We start from the raw sequence: 23290 nt of genomic DNA, 5'->3' as shown, positions 1-23290 counted from the left end.
TGTTAAATGTCGACCCCCCCCCATAATTAAGACCCTCCCCCATTTAAGACCCCACTTAATTAATTAATTACCCCCCCCTTAATTAATTACCCCCATATTAATTAATTACCCTTCGTTAATTAACATTAATTAACTCATATCTGGCCACCCCCCTTATCCCTATGGGGGGGGGGGTGTGTGTTAAATGTCGACCCCCCCCCCCATAATTAAGACCCTCCCCCATTTAAGACCCCCCCCTTAATTAATTACCCCCCCATTAATTAATTACCCTCGTTAATTAAGGTTAATTAACTCACATCTGGCCACCCCCTTATCCCTATGGGGGGGGGGGGGGCGTGTTAAATGTCGACCCCCCCCATAATTAAGACCCTCCCCCATTTAAGACCCCCCTTAATTAATTAATTAACCCCCCCCTTAATTAATTACCCCCCCCATTAATTAATTACCCTCGTTAATTAAGGTTAATTAACTCACATCTGGCCACCCCCCTTACCCCTATGGGGGGGGGGGGCGTGTTAAATGTCGACCCCCCCCCATAATTAGGACCCCCCCCCCCATTTAAGACCCCCCCCTTAATTAAGTTCCCCCCCGTTAATTAATTACCCCCCCTTAATTAATTAATTACCCCCCCCTTAATTAATTACCCCCCTCATTAATTACCCCCCCTCACATCTTCCCACCCCTCTTATCCCTATGGGGGGGGGGGGGGGGGGGGGGCATGTTAAATGTCGACCCCCCCATAATTAGGACCCCCCCCCCCTTAATTAATTACCCCCCTCATTAATTAATTACCCTCGTTAATTAATGTTAATTAACTCACATCTGGCCACCATGCTCTTCTGGCTCTTGGCCGCCTCCACAGCTGACTGAGCCGCTGCCTGAGCCGCGTTCAGAGCAGAGGGGGGGGGCACCTGTAATTAATTAAATAGATTAATTAACTTAATTAATTAGGTTAATTAATTGGGGTTAATTGATTGATGAGAGGGGGAGCTTTAATTGGGGGGGGTAATTAATTAATGGTGGGGTAATTCATTAATGGGGGGGGCACCTTTAATTGGGGGGGGGTAATTGATGGGGGGGCATCTTTAATTAATTAATTGATTAATTAGATTAATTAATTAGATTCATTAATTGGGGTTAATTGATTGATGGGAGGGGGAGCTTTAATTGGGGGGGGGGTAATTAATTAATGGGGCGGTAATTAATTAATTAATGGGGGGGCATCTTTAATTGGGGGGGGTTATTGATGGGGGGGCACCTGTAATTAATTAATTGATTAATTAAATTAATTAATTAGATTCATTAATTGGGGTTAATTGATTAATGGGAGGGGCACCTTTAATTGGGGGGGGTAATTAATGGGGGGGTAGTTAATTAATGGGGGTGGCACCTTTATTTGGGGGGGTTATTAATGGGGGGCACCTTCAATTAATTAATTAATTAATTAGATTAATTAATGGGGGTAATAAATTAATGGGGTGAATAATTAATGGGGGGGCACCTTTAATTGGGGGGGGTAATTGATGGGGGGCACCTTTAATTAATTAATTAGATAATTAGATTAATAAATTGTGGTAATTAATTAATGGGGTGGGTAATTAATTAATGGGGGGTTATTAATTAATTGGGGGGTCACCGTTAATTGGGGGGGGCAATTAATTAATGGGGGGTCACCTTTAATAGGGGGGTAATTAATTAATGGGGGTAATTAATTAATGGTGGGGTAATTAATTAATGGGGGGCAATTAAGGGGGGGCACCTTTAATTGGGGGGTAATTAATTAATGGGGGGCACCTCTAATTGGGAGCGGTAATTAATGGGGGGGGGCAGCTTTAATTGGGGGGTTAATTAATTAATGGGGGGGTTTAATTAATTAATGGGGGGGCACCTTTAATTGGGGGGGGTCAGTACTGACCTGGTACGGCTGCGTGTTGGGCTGTGGGGCGGCGCTGGGTGGCAGCTGTGGGGCGGCGTTGGGGGGCAGCTGAGGGGGGGGCGGCGGCTGCTTGGGGGGCAGAGATGTGGGGCAGGGGGAGCTGCCTGTAAATGGGGGGGGGGCAGTGAGAGACCCCCATAATAACCCCATTATGAGCCCCATTGAGCCCCATAGATCCCATTGAGCCCCATAGATCCCATTGAGCCCCATTGAGCCCCATAGATCCCATTGATCCTATTGATCCCATTGATCCCATTGAGCCCCATTGATCCCATTGATCCCATAGATCCCATTGAGCCCCATTGATCCCATTGAGCCCCATTGATCCCATTGATCCCATAGATCCCATTGAGCCCCATTGATCCCATTGATCCTATTGATCCCATTGATCCTATTGATCTCATTGAGCCCCATTGATCCCATTGATCCTCTTGATCCCATTGAGCCCCATTGAGCCCATTGAGCCCCATTGATCCCCATTGAGCCCCATTGATCCCATTGATCCCATTGATCCCATTGACCCCATAGGCCCCATTGATCCTATTGATCCTATTGATCCCATTGATCCCCACTGATCCCATTGAGCCCATTGAGCCCCATAGATCCCATTGAGCCCCATTGAGCCCCATTGATCCCATTGATCCTATTGATCCCATTGAGCCCCATTGAGCCCCATTGAGCCCCATAGATCCTATTGAGCCCCATTGAGCCCATTGAGCCCCATTGATCCCATTGAGCCCCACAGATCCCATTGAGCCCCATTGAGCCCCATTGATCCCATTGATCCCATTGATCCTATTGATCCCCATTGAGCCCCACTGATCCCATTGAGCCCCATTGAGCCCCATTGATCCCATTGATCCCATTGACTCCATTGATCCCATGGACCCCACTGATCCCATTGAGCCCCATTGATCCCATTGATCCTATTGAACCCATTGATCCCATTGAGCCCCATTGATCCCCATTGAGCCCCATTGATCCCCATTGATCCCATTGATCCCATTGATCCTATTGATCCCATTGAGCCCATTGATCCCATTGATCCCATTGATCCCCATTGAGCCCATTGATCCCATTGAGCCCATTGATCCTATTGATCCTATTGATCCCATTGAGCCCCATTGACCCCATAGACCCCATTACCCCTATAGACCCAATTACCCCCATTTACCCCATAGCCTCCATTACCCCCATTGACCCCATAGCCCTCATTGACCCCACTGCTCCCATTGAGCCCCATAGATCCCCATTGATCCCATTGAGCCCCATTGAGCCCCATTGAGCCCATTGATCCTATTGATCCCATTGAGCCCCATTGATCCCATTGATCCCATTGATACCCATTGAGCCCCATAGATCCCATTGAGCCCCATTGATCCCATTGATCCCATTGATCCCATTGATCCCATTGATCCTATTGATCCCATTGATCCCATTGATCCTATTGATCCCATTGAGCCCCATAGATCCCATTGAGCCCCATTGATCCCATTGATCCCATTGAGCCCCATTGATCCCATTGATCCTATTGATCCCATTGATCCCATTGATCCTATTGATCCCATTGAGCCCCATAGATCCCATTGAGCCCCATTGATCCCATTGATCCCATTGATCCTATTGATCCCCATAGATCCCATTGAGCCCCATAGATCCCATTGAGCCCCATAGATCCCATTGAGCCCCATTGATCCTATTGATCCCATTGAGCCCCATTGATCCCATTGATCCCATTGAGCCCCACTGATCCCATTGAGCCCATTGATCCCATTGATCCCCTTGAGCCCCATTGAGCCCCATTGATCCCATTGATCCTATTGATCCCATTGATCCCATTGATCCCCATTGAGCCCCATTGATCCCATTGAGCCCCATTGATCCCATTGATCCCCATTGAGCCCCATTGATCCCATTGAGCCCCATTGATCCCCATTGATCCCATTGATCCTATTGATCCCATTGAGCCCCATTGAGCCCCATTGATCCCATTGATCCTATTGATCCCATTGAGCCCATTGATCCCACTGATCCCATTGACCCCATAGACCCCAATACCCCCATAGACCCCATAGACCCCAAATACCCCCATAGACCCCAATACCCCCATAGACCCCATTACCCCCATAGACCCCATAGCCCCCATTACCCCCATAGACCCCATTAACCCCATTCACCCCATTCACCCCATTAACCCCATAGCCCCCATTGACCCCATAGACCCCACAGACCCCATTGCCCCCATAGCCCCCATTACCCCCATAGACCCCATTGACCCCAATACCCCCATAGACCCCACAGCCCCCATTAACCCCATAGACCCCAATACCCCCATTCACCCCAATACCCCCATTCACCCCAATACCCCCATTAACCCCATAGCCCCCATTCACCCCACTGACCCCAATACCCTCATTACCCCCATAGACCCCAATACCCCCATTACCCCCATTAACCCCATAGACCCCAATACCCCCATAGACCCCAATACCCCCAATAACCCTATATACCCCATAGACCCCATAACCCTATATACCCCATACCGGGCAGTGCGATGCCCCGTAGCAGCACCAGGTGCCGTGGGTCCTGCCCGCAGTCCCCATAGACCCCATAGACCCCATTAACCCCCATAGACCCCATAGACCCCAATACCCCCATAGACCCTAATACCCCCATAGACCCCATTACCCCCATTAACCCCATAGACCCCAATACCCCCATCGACCCCATTACCCCCATAGACCCCATTCACCCCACTGACCCCAATATCCTCATTACCCCCATTAACCCCATAGACCCCATAGCCCCCATTACCCCCATTCACTCCAATACCCCCATAGACCCTACTGACCCCAATACCCCCCTTAACCCCAATACCCCTATAGACCCCATTAACCCCATAGCCCCCATAGACCCCAATACCCCCATTCACCCCATAGACCCCATTGACCCCCATTAACCCCATAGACCCCAATACCCCCATCGACCCCATAGCCCCCATATACCCCATTAACCCCATAGCCCCAACTGACCCCATTACCCCCATTAACCCCATTACCCCCATTAACCCCATAGACCCCATAGCCCCCATAGACCCCATTAACCCCATAGACCCCATTGACCCCAATACCCCCATTAACCCCATAGACCCCATTAACCCCCATAGACCCCATAGCCCCCATTACCCCCATAGACCCCATTACCCCCATTAACCCCATTGACCCCATTACCCCCAATACCCCCATAGACCCCATTACCCCCATTAACCCCATAGACCCCAATACCCCCATAGCCCCCATTCACCCCAATACCCCCATTAACCCCATTCACCCCATAGACCCCAATACCCCCATAGACCCCACAAACCCCATAGACCCCATAGCCCCCATAGACCCCACAAACCCCATAGACCCCATAGCCCCCAATACCCCCATAGCCCCCATTCACCCCAATACCCCCATTAACCCCATAGACCCCATAGACCCCAATACCCCCACAGCCCCCATTACCCCCATTAACCCCATAGCCCCCATTAACCCCAATAACCCTATATACCCCATAGACCCCAATACCCCCATAGACCCCATTACCCCCATTAACCCCATTACCCCCATTAACCCCATAGACCCCATAGCCCCCATAGACCCCAATACCCCCATTCACCCCACTGACCCCATTACCCCCATAGACCCCATAACCCCATTGACCCCCATTCACCCCATATACCCCAATACCCCCATTCACCCCATAGCCCCCATTGACCCCAATACCCTCATTACCCCCATAGACCCCAATACCCCCATAGCCCCCATTAACCCCATAGACCCCAATACCCCCATAGACCCCAATACCCCCATTAACCCCATATACCCCAATACCCCCATAGACCCCACTGACCCCATTAACCCCATAGACCCCATTACCCCCATAGACCCCATTACCCCCATAGACCCCAATACCCCCATTAACCCCATTACCCCCACAGACCCCATTAACCCTATATACCCCATAGACCCTATATACCCCATAACCCCATACCAGGCAATGCGATGCCCCGCAGCAGCACCAGGTGCCGTGGGTCCTGCCCGCAGTCCCCATAGACCCCATAGACCCCATTGACCCCATTAACCCCAATAACCCTATATACCCCATAGACCCCAATACCCCCATAGACCCCATAGCCCCCATTAACCCCATAGACCCTATATACCCCATAGCCCCATACCAGGCAATGCGATGCCCCGTAGCAGCACCAGGTGCCGTGGGTCCTGCCCGCAGTCTTTGGGTTCGGGGCCGGGTCCTGCGCTCTCACAAAGGGCTTTTAGGGCCGGCAGTTTACGGGGTGCGACCACCGAGAAGTGGATCCCACGCTATGGGGTGGGGATAGATGGGGTTATAGGGCCTCCCCCCCCATTTAAAGGGCCATACACCCCATTTAAAGGGCCATACACCCCATTTAAAGGGCCATACACCCCATTTAAAGGGCCATACCCCCATTTAAAGGGCCACACACCCCATTTCTCCACCTCCCATTTTCACCCCCCATATCCAATTCCAGCAACCTCCCCCCCCCATTTTAAGGACCACCCCCCATTATAAAGACCCCTCCCCATTATTAATCCCCCCCCCCGCTTAAAGTGCCACACACCCCATTTAAAGGGCCACACACCCCATTTAAAGGGCCATACACCCCATTTAAAGGGCCACACACCCCATTTAAAGGGCCATACCCCCATTTAAAGGGCCACACACCCCATTTCTCCACCTCCCATTTTCACCCCCCATATCCAATTCCAGCGACCCCCCACCATTATAAGGACCCCCCCCATTATTGACCCCCCCCACTTAAAGGGCCACACACCCCATTTTAAGAGCTCTCTCACCCCCATTTAAAGGGACACACACCCCATTTCTCCACCTCCCCCCCTCCTCTCTCCCCACTTCCCCTCCCCCATTATTAAGACCCCCCCCCATTTTAAGCTCCCCCCCCCGCATTATAAGGACCCCCCCCCCATTATAAAGACCCCCCACCATTATTAATCCCTCCCACTTAAAGGGCCACACACCCCATTTCCCCCCCCCCATCCACTACCTCTAACCCTCCCCATTTTCACTCCCCCCCCCATTATTAGGACCCCCCCCCATTATAAGCCCCCCCAATTTTAAGGACCCCCCCCATACTAAGGACCCCCCACTTAAAGGGCCACACACCCCATTTAAAGGGCCACACACCCCATTTCTCCACCTCCCCCCCCATCTCCCCCCTTAAAGGGCCACACACCTCATTTTTCCCCCCCCATTAACCACCGCTTACACCCCCCCCATCTTAAGACCCCCCCCATTATAAAGACCCCCCCCACACACCAATGACCCCCCCCATTATAGAGAGCTTCACCTCCCCCTTTTCCCCCATTTAAAGGGCCACACACCCAATTTCTCCACCTCTTCCCCACTTAAAGGGCCGCACACCCCCATTTCCCCCCCCCATTATAAGCCCCCCCCCATTATAAAGACCCCCCCCTCCTCCCCCCTTCCCCCCACTTAAAGGGCCACACACCCCATTTTTTAACATCTCTAACCCTCCCCATTTCAAGACACCCATCCCAATTCAAACGACCCCCCCCCCCACTTTAAGCCCCCCCCCCATTATAAGGACCCCCTCCCATTATAAAGACCCCTCCCTTTCCCCCTCCCCCATTTAAAGGGCCACCCCCCCCCCCACCTCCCCTCTTCTGCACCTTAAAGGGCCACACACCCCATTTTTCCACCTCTTCCCCTCCCCAAACTCATAACCCCCCTCCATTGTAAACCCCCCCCCATTATAAAGACCCCCCCCCATTATAAAGTCACCCCCCACCTCCCCCCTCCCCCCCACTTAAATGGCCCCCTTCCCCACTTAAAGGGCCACACACCCCATTTCCCCCCCCCCATTATTAAGACCCCCCCCTTTATAAAGCCCTCCATCCCCCCCACTTTAAGGACCCCTCCCACTTTAAGACCCCCCCCCAATTATAAGACCCCCCCCCCATTATAAGGATACCTCCCCTATCCTCTGCACGAGGCTCTCGGTGCTGAACCCCGAGTACGTGGTGCTCATTTACCCCCCCATATCCAACTCCAGCGACCCCCCCCCAATTATTAGGACCCCCCCCATTATAAGGACCCCCCCACACTTAAAGACCCCCCCTCCTCCCCCATTCCCCCCCTTAAAGGGCCACACATCCCATTTAAAGGGCCACACACCCCATTTCTCCACCTCCCCCCCCCCCATTATAACGACCCCCCCCCACTTTAACGACCCCCCCCCATTTCAAGGACCCCCCCCCACTTTAAGGACCCCCCCCCATATAAAGCCCCCCCCCCCCATTTTATCCCCCCCCACCTCCCACCTACCCCCCCTTAAAGGGCCACACACCCCATTTTATGAGCTCTCTCACCCCCATTTAAAGGGCCACACACCCCATTTCCCCCCCAATATAAAGCCCCCCCCCCATTATAAAGACCCCCCCCATTATAAGGACCCCACACACACTTAAAGACCCCCCCTCCTCCCCCATTCCCCCCTTCTTAAAGGGCCACACACCCCATTTTCCCCCCCATCCACCACCTCTTCCCCTCCCCATTTTCACCTCCCCCCCCCCCCCCACTATAACGACCCCCCCCAATTTCAAGGACCCCCCCCCCATTTTAAAGCCCCCCCCCATTATAAAGACCCCCCCCTCATACTAAGGACCCCCCACTTAAAGGGCCACACACCCCATTTCTCCACCTCCCCCCCCAATTCCAACAACACCCCCCCACCTTTCAAGGACCCCCCCCCCATTATAAAGCCCCCCCCCATTATAAAGCCCCCCCCCCACTATAAAGCCCCCCCCCATTTAAGACCCCCCCCATTATTAACCCCCCCCACTTAAAGGACCACACACCCCATTTAAAGGGCCATACACCCCATTTAAAGGGCCACACACCCCATTTCTCCACCTCTTCCCCACTTAAAGGGCCACACACCGCATTTCTCCACCTCCCCCCCCCCACTTTAAGACCCCCCCCCATTATAAGGATACCTCCCCAATCCTCTGCACGAGGCTCTCGGTGCTGAACCCCGAGTACGTGGTGCTCTCCACTGCAGGCAGCAGGTACGGGGGGGAGTTACAGATCAGCACACACACCTTGTGGGTCTGGCCTCTGGAAATGGGGGGGGGGCGTTAATTGAAAGACCCCCCCCCATATTGAACCCCAACCCCCATAATAAAAGACCCCCCCCCCATATTAAAGACCACCCCCATATTGAACCCCCACCCCATAATAAAAGACCCCCCCCCCATATTAAAGACCACAGCTCCATATTGAACCCCAACCCCCATAATAAAAGACCCCCCCCCCCATATTAAAGCCCCCACCCCCCCACTTTAAGGCCCACCCCCATATTAAGCCCACCCCCCCATATTAACAGCCCACCCCCCATATTAAGGCCCACACCCCCCATCTTAAGCCCCCCCCCCATATTAACCTCCTCCCCCCCCCCCATATTAAGGACCCCCCCCAATATTAAAGCCCCCCCCCCCCCCTGATATTAAGGACCCCCCCCATTAAAGCCCCCCTATATCAAACCCTAACCCCCCCCCCACATTGTAGCCCCCCCCCATATTAAAGCCCCTCCCCCCTATTAAAAGCCCACCCCCCATATTAAAACCCCCCCCATATTAAAGCCCCCCCCCCTACATTAAGGACCCCCCCCATATTAGAAGCCCACCCCCCATATTAACCCCCCCCTATATCATACCCTAACCCCCCCCCACATTAAGGACCCCCCCTCATGTTAAAGACCCCCCCCATATCAAACCCTAACCCCCCCCCACATTAAGGACCCCCCCCCATAACAAACCCCCCCCATATCAACCCCTAACCCCCCCCCCCATTAAGGACCCCCCCCCAAATTAAAGCCCCCCCCCAAATTAAAGCCCCCCCCATATCAAACCCTAACCCCCCCCACATTAAAGCCCCCCCCCCCCCATATTAACCTCCTCCCTCCCCCCCATTAAGGACCCCCTCCCATAATAAAGCCCCCCCCCCATATTGCAGCCCCCCCCCCACTTTAAGGTCCCCCCCCACATTAGAAGCCCACCCCCTCATCTTAAGGCCCCCCCCTCCCATATTAAAGCCCCCCCCAAATATTAAATCCCCCCCCCCACTGAAGCCCCCCCTACTTTAAGGACCCTCCCCCACATTAAGGACCACCCTACATTAAAGCCCCCCCCATTTTAACCCCCCCCCTATATTACAAGCCCACCCCATCTTAAGCCCCCCCCCCATATTAAACCCACCCCCATATTAGAAGCCCACCCCCTCCCCATTAAAGCCCCCCCCTCACATTAAAGCCCCCCCCCCACATTAAGGACCCCCCCCCCTCACATCTGCTCCCTCATCCTCTTGTAGTCATCGAACAGTTGCAGTGCTGTGCTCAGTCCCTCCGCTATCAGGCTGCAGCTCTCGCCGCCCCCCCCCACGAACCTGAAAACAGAGGAATCAATGGGGGGGGGGGGGCTCTAAGACCCCCCCCCCAACCCCATAACCCCCCCCCATCCAAGACCCCCCCCATATCCCCCCATAACCCCCCCCCAATCCAAGATCCCCCCCATATCCCCCCACGAACCTGAAAACACAGAGGAATCAATGGGACCCCCCCCAACCCCATAACCCCCCCCCATATCGATCCCCCCACCCCATAGCCCCCCTAAGACCCCCCTATTGACCCCCCCAACCCTATATCCCCCCAAGACCCCCCCCAGCCCTATATCCCCCCCCAAGACCCCCCCAACCCATAACCCCCCCATATCGACCCCCCACCCCATAGCCCCCCTAAGACCCCCCTATTGACCCCCCCAACCCTATATCCCCCCCATAACCCCCCCACCCCATAACCCCTCCCAAGACCCCTTTATTGACCCCCCCAGCCCTATATCCCCCCCCATAAGCCCCCCCAATCCAAGACCCCCTCCAACCCTATATCCCCCCCCAACCCTATATAGCCCCCAAGACCCCCCCCCAACCCTATATCGCCCCCATAACCCCCCAACCATGACGACCCCCCCCAGAGACCCCCATAAGCCCCCCATGACCGCCCCCCAACCCTATATCCCCCCATAACCCCCCCCAATCCAAGACCCCCCCCCATAGCCCCCCATAACCCCCCCCCAATCCAAGACCCCCCCCATAGCCCCCCATAACCCCCCCCCCAATCCAAGACCCCCCCAAGCCCCCCATAACCCCCCCCATATCGACCCCCCCACCCCATAGCCCCCCATAACCCCCCCCAATCCAAGACCCCCCCCATAGCCCCCCATAACCCCCCCCCCAATCCAAGACCCCCCCCATAGCCCCCCATAACCCCCCCCAATCCAAGACCCCCCCCCATATCCCCCCATAACCCCCCCCATATCGACCCCCCCACCCCATAGCCCCCCATAACCCCCCCCCAATCCAAGACCCCCCCATATCTCCCCATAACCCCCCCCAATCCAAGTCCCCCCCCCATATCTCCCCATAACCCCCCCCAATCCAAGACCCCCCCCATATCCCCCCATAATCCCCCCCCAATCCAAGACCCCCCCCATATCCCCCCATAATCCCCCCCCAATCCAAGACCCCCCCCATATCCCCCCATAACCACCCCCCAATCCAAGACCCCCCCCAACCCTATATCCCCCCCCCAACCCTATATGCCCCCCCCAATCCTATATGGCCCCCATAACACCCCCCCCAACCCTATATCCCCACCATAGCCCCCCCACATCAACCTCCCCCCACCCCCTCCAAGACCCCCCCCCACAAACCTGGGGACACATAGGAATCAATGGGACCCCCCCCAACCCCATAACCCCCCCCCCATATCGACCCCCCCACCCCACAGCCCCCCCCAAGACCCCCATATTGACCCCCCCAACCCATAAGTGCCCCATAGAGCCCCATAAGTGACCCCATAGGAACCCATAAGTGACCCCTCCCACCCCATAGAGCCCCATAGGATCCCATAGAGCCCCATAGGAACCCATAGAGCCCCATAGGATCCCATAGAGCCCCATAGGAACCCATAGAGCCCCATAGGATCCCATAGAGCCCCATAGGAACCCATAGAGCCCCATAGGATCCCATAGAGCCCCATAGGAACCCATAGAGCCCCATAACCCCTCCATAGGATCCCATAAGCGCCCCCCAGCCCCATAAGTGACCCCATAGAGCCCCCATAGAGCCCCATAGGAACCCATATAGCCCCATAAGTGCCCCCATAGAGCCCCATAAGTGCCCCATAGAGCCCCATAAGTGACCCCATAGAGCCCCATAGAGCCCCATAAGTGACCCCATAGCCCTCCCCCGACCCCCATAGAGCCCCATAGGATCCCATAAGTGTCCCCCAGCCCCATAAGTGCCCCACAGAGCCCCATAAGTGCTCCCCAGCCCCATAACTGACCCCATAGGACCCCATAAGTGACCCCATAGGATCCCACAGAGCCCCATAAGTGACCTCATAAGTGACCCCCCCCTCCCCATAAGTGCCCCCCAGCCCCATAGAGCCCCATAACCCCCCCCCAGACCCATAACTGACCCCTCCCGCCCCATAGAGCCCCATAAGTGCCCCATAGAGCCCCATAAGTGCCCCCCCCAACCCCATAGAGCCCCATAGGAACCCATAAGTGCCCCATAAGATCCCATAGAGCCCCATAGGATCCCATAGAGCCCCATAAGTGACCCCATAAGATCCCATAGAGCCCCATAGGACCCCATAGGATCCCATTAATCCCCCCCCCCAGCCCCATAGAGCCCCATAGCATCCCATATAGCCCCATAAGTGCCCACCCCAACCCAATAGAGCCCCATAGGAACCCATAGAGCCCCATAAGTGCCCCCCCCCACCCCCATAGAGCCCCATAGGAACCCATAGAGCCCCATAAGTGCCCCCCCCCAACCCCATAGAGCCCCATAGGACCCCATAGAGCCCCCATAGAGCCCCATAACCCCCCCCGACCCCCATAGAGCCCCATAGGATCCCATAGAGCCCCATAAGTGCCCCATAGAGTCCCATAGAGCCCCATAGGATCCCATAATCCCCCCATAGGATCCCATAGAGCCCCATAAGTGACCCCATAAGATCCCATAGAGCCCCATAGAGCCCCATAGGAACCCATAAGTACCCCATAGAGCCCCATAGGAACCCATAAGTACCCCATAGAGCCCCATAGAGCCCCATAGGAACCCATAAGTGCCCCCATAGAGCCCCATAGAGCCCCATAGAGCCCCATAACCCCCCCGGCCCCCATAGAGCCCCATAGGATCCCATATAGCCCCATAAGTGCCCCATAGAGTCCCATAGAGCCCCATAGGAACCCATAGAGCCCCATAGAGCCCCATAAGTGCCCCATAATTGCCCCCCAGCCCCATAGAGCCCCATAGCATCCCATAATCGCCCCATAGAGCCCCATAGGATCCCATAGAGCCCCATAGAGCCCCATAAGTGCCCCATAATTGCCCCCCAGCCCCATAGAGCCCCATAGCATCCCATAATCGCCCCATAGAGCCCCATAGAGCCCCATAAGTGCCCCCCCAGCCCCATAGAGCCCCATAGGAACCCATAAGTGCCCCCATAGAGCCCCATAGGAACCCATTGAACCCCATAACCCCCCCATAGGATCCCATAAGTGCCCCATAGAGCCCCATAAGTGACCCCATAGACACCCATAACTGCATCCCCAGCCACATAACCCCCCCATAGGAACCCATAAGTGACCCCCCCAGGCTTATAACTGACCCACCCCAGCCCCATAAGTGTCCCATAGGACCCCATAGAGCCCCATAGAGCCCCATAACTACCCCCCAGCCCCATAAGTGACCCCATAGGAACCCATAGAGCCCCATAACCCCCCCATAGGAACCCATAAGTGCCCCCCCCCAACCCCATAGAGCCCCATAAGTGACCCCATAGAGCCCCATAAGTGCCCCCCAGCCCCATAAGTGCCCCCATAGAGCCCCATAAGTGCCCTATAGAGCCCCATAAGCCCCCCCCCAGCCCCATAGAGCCCCATAGAGCCCCATAGAAACCCATAAGTGCCCCATAGAGCCCCATAAGCCCCCCCCCAGCCCCATAGAGCCCCATAGCATCCCATAGAGCCCCACAGGATCCCATAACTGACCCATCCCAGCCCCATAGAGCCCCATAGGATCCCACAGAGCCCCATAGAGCCCCATAAGTGCCCCCATAGAGCCCCATAAGTGCCCTATAGAGCCCCATAAGCCCCCCCCCAGCCCCATAGAGCCCCATAGAGCCCCATAGAAACCCATAAGTGCCCCATAGAGCCCCATAAGCCCCCCCCCAGCCCCATAGAGCCCCATAGCATCCCATAGAGCCCCACAGGATCCCATAACTGACCCATCCCAGCCCCATAGAGCCCCATAGGATCCCACAGAGCCCCATAGAGCCCCATAAGTGACCCCATAGAGCCCCATAAGTGCCCCATAGAGCCCCATAGAGCCCCATAGAAACCCATAAGTGCCCCATAGAGCCCCATAGGATCCCATAGAGCCCCATAAGTGCCCCATAATTGCCCCCCAGCCCCATAGAGCCCCATAGCATCCCATAATCGCCCCATAGAGCCCCATAACCCCCCCCCAGACCCATAACTGACCCCTCCCGCCCCATATAGCCCCATAAGAGCCCCATAAGTGCCCCATAGAGCCCCATAAGTGGCCCCATAATTGCCCCCCAGCCCCATAGAGCCCCATAGCATCCCATAATCGCCCCATAGAGCCCCATAGGATCCCATAGAGCCCCATAGAGCCCCATAATTGCCCCCCAGCCCCATAGAGCCCCATAGCATCCCATAATCGCCCCATAGAGCCCCATAGGATCCCATAGAGCCCCATAGGATCCCATAGAGCCCCATAGAGCCCCATAAGTGCCCCATAATTGCCCCCCAGCCCCATAGAGCCCCATAGCATCCCATAATCGCCCCATAGAGCCCCATAACCTCCCCATAGGATCCCATAAGTGCCCCATAGAGCCCCATAGGATCCCATAGAGCCCCATAGGATCCCATAGAGCCCCATAAGTGCCCCATAGAGTCCCATAGAGCCCCATAGGACCCCATAGAGCCCCATAGAGCCCCCATAGAGCCCCATAACCCCCCCCGACCCCCATAGAGCCCCATAGGATCCCATAGAGCCCCATAAGTGCCCCATAGAGCCCCATAGGATCCCATAATCGCCCCATAGAGCCCCATAGGATCCCATATAGCCCCATAAGTGCCCCATAGAGCCCCATAGGATCCCATAATCGCCCCATAGAGCCCCATAACCGCCCCCCCCACTCACTGGATGCCGTCGAGCCAGGTGAGGAACTCGTGGGCGCTGCTGGTGGGAGCCTGACATTGTACGTACGACTCCGGTGCGCAATCCACCGTGTTGAATACCACTAAGCTGTACTGCGTACCGCCGTACTACGGCCATTTACGACATCGGTTACCGCGGCAACGCGAACTGCTTTACGGCAACGCGACCGAACTGCTTTATGGCAACGCGATCTAACTGCTTTACGGCAATGCGACCTAACTGCTTTACGGCTACGCGCGATGCATAGCGCGACATGCAGTTTCACTTTACGGCATAAGCCTATAGGTCTCTATGGGTTTCTATGGGTCCCTATGGGGTCCCTATGGGTCTCTATGGGCCCCAATGGGTCTCTATGTGTCCCCATGGGGTCTATGGGGTCTCTATGGAGACCCTATACGGTTGCTAGGGGGTCTATGGGGTCCCTAGGGGTCTCTATAGGTCTCTATGGGTCTCTATGGGTCTCTATGGGGTCTCTATGGGTCCCTGTGGGTCCCTATGGGTCACTATGGGATCTCTATGGGGTCCATATGGGGTCCCTATGGGTCTCTATGGGGTCCATATGGGTCTCTATGGGTCTCTATGGGTCCCTATGGGTCTCTATGGGTCCCTATGGGGTCTCTATGGGTCCCTATGGGGTCTCTATGGCATCTCTATGGGGTCTATGGGGCCTCTATGGGTCCCTATGAGTCTCTATGGGTCCCTATGGGTTTCTATGGGTCCCTATGGGGTCTCTATGGGTCTCTATGGGGTCTATGGGGCCTCTATGGGTCCCTATGAGTCTCTATGGGTCTCTATGGGTCCCTATGTGTCTCTATGGGTCCCTATGGGGTCTCTATGGCATCTCTATGGGGTCTATGGGGCCTCTATGGGTCCCTATGGGTCCCTGTCTGCCTCCGAATACCACTAAGCTGTACTGCGTACCGCCGTACTACGGCCATTTACGACATTAGTTACCGCGGCAACGCCAACTGCTTTACGGCAAACCGAGCTGCTTTACGGCAACGCGAGACGGCCAGTACGACATGCAGTTACCATATATGGCCTAAGCCACGCCCCCTGCGTAGCGTTGCCAGGCAACCACAATGAAGCCACGCCCCCTGCGTAGCGTTGCCTGGTAACCACGTTGAAGCCACGCCCCCAAACCCGGAAGTATCATCCCACCCCTCTGTTGCTATGGCAACGAGGCCTACATGAAACCCCCCCCGACAAACGGGCCCCTCTCAAACCCGGAAGTAACCCCCCCCCCTTTGTTGCCATGGCAACGAGGCCTACATGAACCCACCCCCCTCAATGTACCCCCTCCATACAAAGCCCCCCCCCCCAAACCCGGAAGTAGCCCCCCCCCTCTATTGCCATGGCAACGAGGCCTACATCAAACCCACCCCCCCCCCAAACCCGGAAGTAGGCCCCCCCCCCCCTATTGCCATGGCAACGAGGCCTACATGAAACCCGCAGCCCCCCAAACCCGGAAGTAACCCCCCCCCACCCACTGTTGCCATGGCAACGAGGCCTACACGACCCCCCCAGACCACCCCCCTTCCCCATAGTAACTTACATCGCCCCCAAAGTCGGTCTCGGCCGGAGGACCCCCATTGAAGTACCTGGAATATGGGGGGGGGGGGTCATTGAGTGGGGATGGGGGGGATATAGGGGGCTATGGGGGGGTTGGGGCAGCTATGGGTCTCTATGGGTCTCTATGGGTCCCTATGGGTCTCTATGGGGTCTCTATGGGTCTCTATGGGTCCCTATGGGTCTCTATGGGGTCTCTATGGGTCTCTATGGGGTCTCTATGGGTCCCTATGGGTCTCTTATGGGTCGCTATGGGTCTCTATGGGTCACTATGGGTCCCTATGGGGTCCCTATGGGTCCCTATGGATCTCTATGGGTCTCTATGGGTCCCTATGGGTCTCTATGGGGTCGCTATGGGTCTCTATGGGTCCCTATGGGTCTCTATGGGGTCTCTATGGGGTCCCTATGGGTCTCTATGGGTCTCTATGGGTCCCTATGGGTCTCTATGGGGCACTATGGGGTCTCTATGGGTCCCTATGGGTCTCTATGGGTCTCTATGGGTCCCTATGGGGCTCTATGGGTCTCTATGGGTCTCTATGGGTCCCTATGGGTCCCTATGGGTCTCTATGGGTCTCTATGGGGTCTCTATGGATCTCTATGGGTCACTATGGGTCTCTATGGATCCCTATGGGTCTCTATGAGTGGGGCTGGGGGTGGATATAGGGGGTTATGGGGGGGGGTGGGGCAGATATGGGTCTCTATGGGTCCCTATGGGTCTCTATGGGTCACTATGAGTCCATATGGGGTCCCTATGGGTCTCTATGGGGTCTCTATGGGGTCTCTATGGGTCCCTATGGGTCTCAATGTATCCCAATGGCTCTCTATGTATCCCTATGGCTCCCTATGGGTCTCTATGGGTCTTTATGGGTCCCTATGGGTCTCTATGAGTGGGGTTGGGGGGGATATAGGGGGCTATGGGGGGGGTTGTGGCAGCTATGGGTCTCTATGGCTCCCTATGGGTCTCTATGGGGTCTCTATGGGTCTCTATGGGTCCCTATGGGTCACTATGGGTCACTATGGGGTCTCTATGGGGTCTCTATGGGTCCCTATGGGTCTCAATGTATCCCTATGGCTCTCTATGTATCCCTATGGGTCCCTATGGGTCTCTATGGGTCTCTATGGGTCCCTATGGGTCTCTATGGGTCTCTATGAGTGGGGATGGGGGGGATATAGGGGGCTATGGGGGGGGTTGGGGCAGCTATGGGTCACTATGGGTCCCTATGGGTCTCTATGGGTCGCTATGGGTCTCTATGGGGTCTATGGGGTCTCTATGGGTCTCTATGGGGTCTCTATGGGGTCTCTATGGGTCCCTATGGGTCCCTATGGGGTCTCTATGGGTCTCTATGGGTCCCTATGGGTCTCTATGGGTCCCCATGGGCCTCTATGAGTCTCTATGGGGTCTATGGGTCCCTATGGGTCTCTATGGGGCAGCTATGGGTCTCTATGGGTCCCTATGGGTCTCTACGGGTCACTATGGGTCCCTATGGGGTCTCTATGGGTCCCTATGGGTCTCTATGGGTCTCTATGGGGTCGCTATGGGTCTCTATGAGTCTCTATGAGTCTCTATGGGTCCCTATGGGTCTCTATGAGTGGGGTTGGGGGTGGATATAGGGGGTTATGGGGGCGGTTGGGGCAGCTATGGGTCCCTATGGGTCCCTATGGGTCTCTATGGGTCTCTATGGGTCTCTATGGGTCCCTATGGGTCTCTATGGGTCATCTATGGGTCTCTATGGGTCTCTATGGGTCCCTATGGGTCTCTATGGGGTCTCTATGGGTCTCTATGGGTCCCTATGGATCCCTATGGGTCTCTATGAGTGGGGCTGGGGGTGGATATAGGGGGTTATGGGGGGGGTTGGGGCAGCTATGGGTCTCTATGGGTCTCTATGGGTCCCTATGGGTCTCTATGGGTCTCTATGGGGTCGCTATGGGTCTCTATGAGTCTCTATGGAGTCTATGGGGTCTCTATGGGTCTCTATGGGTCCCTATGGGTCTCTATGGGTCTCTATGGGGTCGCTATGGGTCACTATGGGTCTCTATGAATCCCTATGGGGTCTATGGGGTCTCTATGGGTCCCTATGGGTCTTTATGAGTCCCTATGGGGTCTATGGGGTCTCTATGGGTCTCTATGGGTCACTATGGGTCTCTATGGGGCAGCTATGGGTCTCTATGGGTCTCTATGGGTCCCTATGGGTCTCTATGGGGTCTCTATGGGTCTCTATGGGTCCCTATGGGTCCCTATGGGTCTCTATGGGTCCCTATGGGTCTCTATGGGGTCTCTATGGGTCTCTATGGGTCCCTATGGGTCTCTATGGGGTCTCTATGGGTCTCTATGGGTCCCTATGGGTCTCTACGGGTCACTATGGGTCCCTATGGGTCCCTACGGGGTCTCAATGTATCCCTATGGGTCCCCATGTATCCCTATGGGTCCCTATGTATCCCTATGGGTCTCTATGAGTCCCTATGGGTCTCAATGTATCTCTATGGGTCCCTATGTATCCCTACGTATCCCTATGGGTCCCTACGGGTCTCTATGGGTCCCTATGGGTCTCTATGGTTCCCTATGGTTCTCTATGGGGTCTCTATGGGTCCCTATGGGTCTCTATGGGGTCCCCATGTATCTCTATGGGTCTCTATGGGTCCCTATGTATCTCTATGGGTCTCTATGGGTCCCTATGGGTCCCTATGGTTCCCTATGTGTCTCTATTCATCCCTATGGTTCTCTATGGGGTCCCTATGGGTCCCTATAGGTCCCTATGGGTCTCTATGGGTCCCTATGGGTCCCTATGTCCCCCTATGTATCTCTATGGGTCTCTATGGGTCCCCATTCATCCCTATGTATCCCTATGTGTCTCACTCAATGGCGGGCAGCAGATACTGTTTCCCTATAGATCTCTATGGGGTCCCCATGTATCTCTATGGGTCTCTATGGGTCCCTATGGGGTCCCTATGGGTCCCTATGGGTCTCTATGGGGTCTCTATGGGTCTCTATGGGTCCCTATGGGTCTCTATGGGGTCTCTATGGGTCTCTATGGGTCCCTATGGGTGTCTATGGGTCCCTATGGGTCTCTATGGGTCCCTATGGGTCTCTATGGGGTCTCTATGGGTCCCTATGGGTCACTATGGGTCTCTATGGGTGTCTATGGGTCTCTATGAGTGTCTATGGGTCTCTATGGGTCCCTATGGATCCCTATGGGTCTCTATGAGTGGGGTTGGGGGGGATATAGGGGGTTATGGGGGGAGATGGGGCAGCTATGGGTCTCTATGGGTCCCTATGGGTCTCTATGGGTCCCTATGGGTCCCTATGGGTCCCTATGGGGTCCCTATGAGTCTCTATGGGTCTCTATGGGTCTCTATGGGTCCCTATGGGTCTCTATGGGGCAGCTATGGGTCTCTATGGGTCTCTATGTCCCCCTATGTATCTCTATGGGTCTCTATGGGTCCCTATGGGGTCTCTATGGGTCCCTATGTGTCTCTATGGGTCCCCATTCATCCCTATGTATCCCTATGTATCTCTATGGGTCTCTATGGGTCTCTATGGGTCCCTATGTCTCCCTATGTATCCCTATGGGTCCCTATGTAACTCTATGGCTCCCTATGGGTCCCTATGGTTCTCTATGGGGTCCCTATGGGTTTCTATGGGTCCCTATGGGTCTCTATGGGTCCCTATGTGTCCCTATGGTTCCCTATGGGTCTCTATTGGTCCCTATGGGTCTCTATGTATCTCTATGGGTCCCCATGTATCCCTATGGGTCTCTATGGGTCTCTATGTCCCCCCATCTATCCCTATGGGTCTCTATGGGTCCCTATGTATCTCTATGGGTCTCTATGGGTCCCCATTCATCCCTATGGGTCTCTATGGCTCCCTATGTCCCCCTATGTATCTCTATGGGGTCTCTATGGATCCCTATGGGTCCCTATGGATCTCTATGGGTCCCCATGGGGTCCCTATGTGTCCCTATGGGTCTCTATGGGTCCCCATGGCTCCCTATGTCCCCCTATGTATCTCTATGGGGTCTCTATGTGGTCCCTATGGGTCTCTATGCCCCCCATGTATCCCTATGGGTCCCTATGGGTCTCTATGGGTCTCTATGGGTCTCTATGGTTCCCTATGTAACTCTATGGCTCCCTATGGGGTCTCTATGGCTCCTTATGGGTCCCTATGGTTCTCTATGGGGTCCCTATGTATCTCTATGGGTCCCTATGTCCCCCTATGTATCTCTATGGGGTCTCTATGGGGTCTCTATGGCTCCCTATGGGTCCCTATGGGGTCTCTATGGGTCCCTATAGGTCCCTATGTATCTCTATGGGTCCCTATGTCCCCCTATGTATCTCTATGGGGTCCCCATGTATCTCTATGGGTCCCTATGTATCCCTATGTATCTCTATGGGTCTCTATGGGTCCCTATGGGTCTCTATGTATCCCTATGTGTCCCTATGGGTCTCTATGGGTCCCTATAGGTCCCTATGGGTCTCTATGGGTCCCTATGGGTCTCTATGGGTCCCTATAGGTCCCTATGGGTCTCTATGGGTCCCCATTCATCCCTATGGTTCTCTATGGGGTCCCTATGGGTTTCTATGGGGTCTCTATGGGTCTCTATGGGTCTCTATGGGTCCCTATGGTTCTCTATGATTCTCTATGGGGTCCCTATGGGTTTCTATGGGGTCTCTATGGGTCCCTATGGGTCCCTATGGGTCCCTATGGGTCTCTATGGGTCCCCATTCATCCCTATGGTTCTCTATGGGGTCTCTATGGGTCTCTATGGGTCTCTATGGGTCCCTATGGGTCCCTATAGGTCCCTATGTCCCCCTATGTATCTCTATGGGGTCTCTATGGGGTCCCTATGGGTCTCTATGCCCCCCATGTATCCCTATGTATCTCTATGGGGTCTCTATGGGTCTCTATGGGTCTCTATGGGTCCCTATGTGTCTCTATGGGTCCCTATGGGTCTCTATGGGTTCCTATGGCTCCCTATGTCCCCCTATGTATCTCTATGGGGTCCCTATGGGTCTCTATGTATCCCTATGGGTCTCTATGGATCCCCATGTATTCCTATGGGTCCCCATGTATCTCCATGTATCCCTATGGGTCTCTATGGGTCCCTATGGCTCCCTATGTCCCCCTATGTATCTCTATGGGGTCTCTATGGATCCCTATGGGTCCCTATGGGTCTCTATGGGTCCCTATGGGTCTCTATGGGTCCCTATGGGTCCCTATGGCTCCCTATGTCCCCCTATGTATCTCTATGGGGTCTCTATGGGTCCCCATTCATCCCTATAGGTCCCTATGGGTCTCTATGGCGTCCCCATGTATCTCTATGGGTCCCTATGGCTCCCTATGGGTCTCTATGGGTCTCTATGGGTCCCTATGTGTCTCTATGGGTCCCTATGGGTCCCTATGGGTCTCTATGGGTCCCCATTCATCCCTATGTATCCCTATGTGTCTCACTCAATGGCGGGCAGCAGATACTGTTTCCCTACGTATTTCTATGGGTCCCTATTGGTCCCTATGGGTCTCTATGGGTCTCTATGGGTCCCTATGGGTCTCTATGGGTCCCTATGGGTCCCCATGTATCCCTATGGGTCCCTATGGGTCCCCATTCATCCCTATGGGTCTCTATGGGTCCCCATTCATCCCTATGGTTCTCTATGGGGTCCCTATGGGTCCCTATGGGTCTCTATAGGTCCCTATGGGTCCCTATGGGGTCTCTATGGGTCCCTATGGGTCTCTATGGGTCTCTATGAGTCTCTATGGGTATATGAGGTCTATGGGGACTCTATGGGTCTCTATGGGTTTGTATGGGTCCCTGTGGGGTCTCTATGGGTCCCTATGGGTCTCTATGGGTCTCTATGGGTCTCTATGGGTCCCTATGGGTCTCTATGGGTCCCTATGGGTCCCTATGTGTCCCTATGGGTCTCTATGTGTCTCTATGGGTCCCTATGTATCTCTATGGGTCTCTATGGGTCCCCATTCATCCCTATGGCTCCCTATGTATCCCTATGTGTCTCACTCAATGGCGGGCAGCAGATACTGTTTCCGCAGCGCCTCGAAGTGCGGCCCGAGGTTCGCGCTCCCTTCGATGACGAACACGACATCGGCCACCATGGCGGAAGGACCGGAAACCACCATGGATCCGCTTCCGGGTCGGCCTAAGAACCGGAAGCGGAAGTAGAAACCGGGATTAAAGGGGGGGGGAGGGAGAAGGGAGCTGTACGTTACCGCGCTGCTCCGCCGTGATCCCAGCTCCACTTCCGGTCTGACGTAGCTTCACTTCCGGTCTAGAAGCGACGTCACTTCCGCTAGTTCACTTCCGGCTTTAGGAACCTCCACTTCCGGCTTTAGGAACCTTCACTTCCGGCTTTAGGAGCCTCCACTTCCGGCTTTAAGCGCCTTCACTTCCGGCTTTA

At 55.0% G+C, this 23290-nt stretch overlaps 1 protein-coding gene across 4 annotated transcripts; it reads right to left on the bottom strand.

Annotated features, from left to right (window-relative positions):
- Positions 1 to 782: 782 nt before the first annotated feature.
- Positions 783 to 23235, bottom strand: LOC146751138 (mediator of RNA polymerase II transcription subunit 25-like). 4 transcript variants are annotated; one of them, XM_085535519.1, is made up of 9 exons: positions 23103 to 23235; positions 22894 to 23032; positions 16872 to 16917; positions 15299 to 15423; positions 10349 to 10447; positions 9001 to 9121; positions 6162 to 6306; positions 1916 to 2040; positions 783 to 911 (listed from the first exon to the last, which is right to left on the bottom strand). In XM_085535519.1, the coding sequence occupies exons 2-9, from the start codon at positions 23010 to 23012 to the stop codon at positions 798 to 800; spliced, it is 894 nt and encodes a 297-aa protein (XP_085391645.1). In that variant the 5' UTR covers positions 23013 to 23032; positions 23103 to 23235; the 3' UTR covers positions 783 to 797. The 4 variants fall into 4 exon arrangements, with proteins under 4 accessions (XP_085391645.1, XP_085391648.1, XP_085391647.1 ...); XM_085535522.1 differs by lacking the exons at positions 22894 to 23032; positions 23103 to 23235 and adding an exon at positions 19740 to 19785; XM_085535520.1 differs by lacking the exon at positions 6162 to 6306 and having other exon boundaries at positions 792 to 911.
- Between the last annotated feature and the right edge of the window lie 55 nt (positions 23236 to 23290).

The sequence above is a fragment of the Coturnix japonica genome, unplaced genomic scaffold (assembly GCF_054131305.1).
Source record: "Coturnix japonica strain WE unplaced genomic scaffold, WE-NBRP24 Scf129, whole genome shotgun sequence".
NCBI classification, from domain to species: domain Eukaryota; kingdom Metazoa; phylum Chordata; class Aves; order Galliformes; family Phasianidae; genus Coturnix; species Coturnix japonica.
This window is presented reverse-complemented; position numbering and strand designations above follow the sequence as displayed.

Excerpts from the sequence above, each read along its gene's own strand:
- LOC146751138 (XM_085535519.1), bottom strand. The coding sequence starts at position 23,012 with ATGGTGGTTTCCGGTCCTTCCGCCATGGTGGCCGATGTCGTGTTCGTC. Across the intron at positions 16,918-22,893 it reads TATCTGCTGCCCGCCATTGA|GTACTTCAATGGGGGTCCTC; the intron begins GTGAGACACATA and ends CCCATATTCCAG. Across the intron at positions 15,424-16,871 it reads AGACCGACTTTGGGGGCGAT|TACGGCGGTACGCAGTACAG; the intron begins GTAAGTTACTAT and ends AAATGGCCGTAG.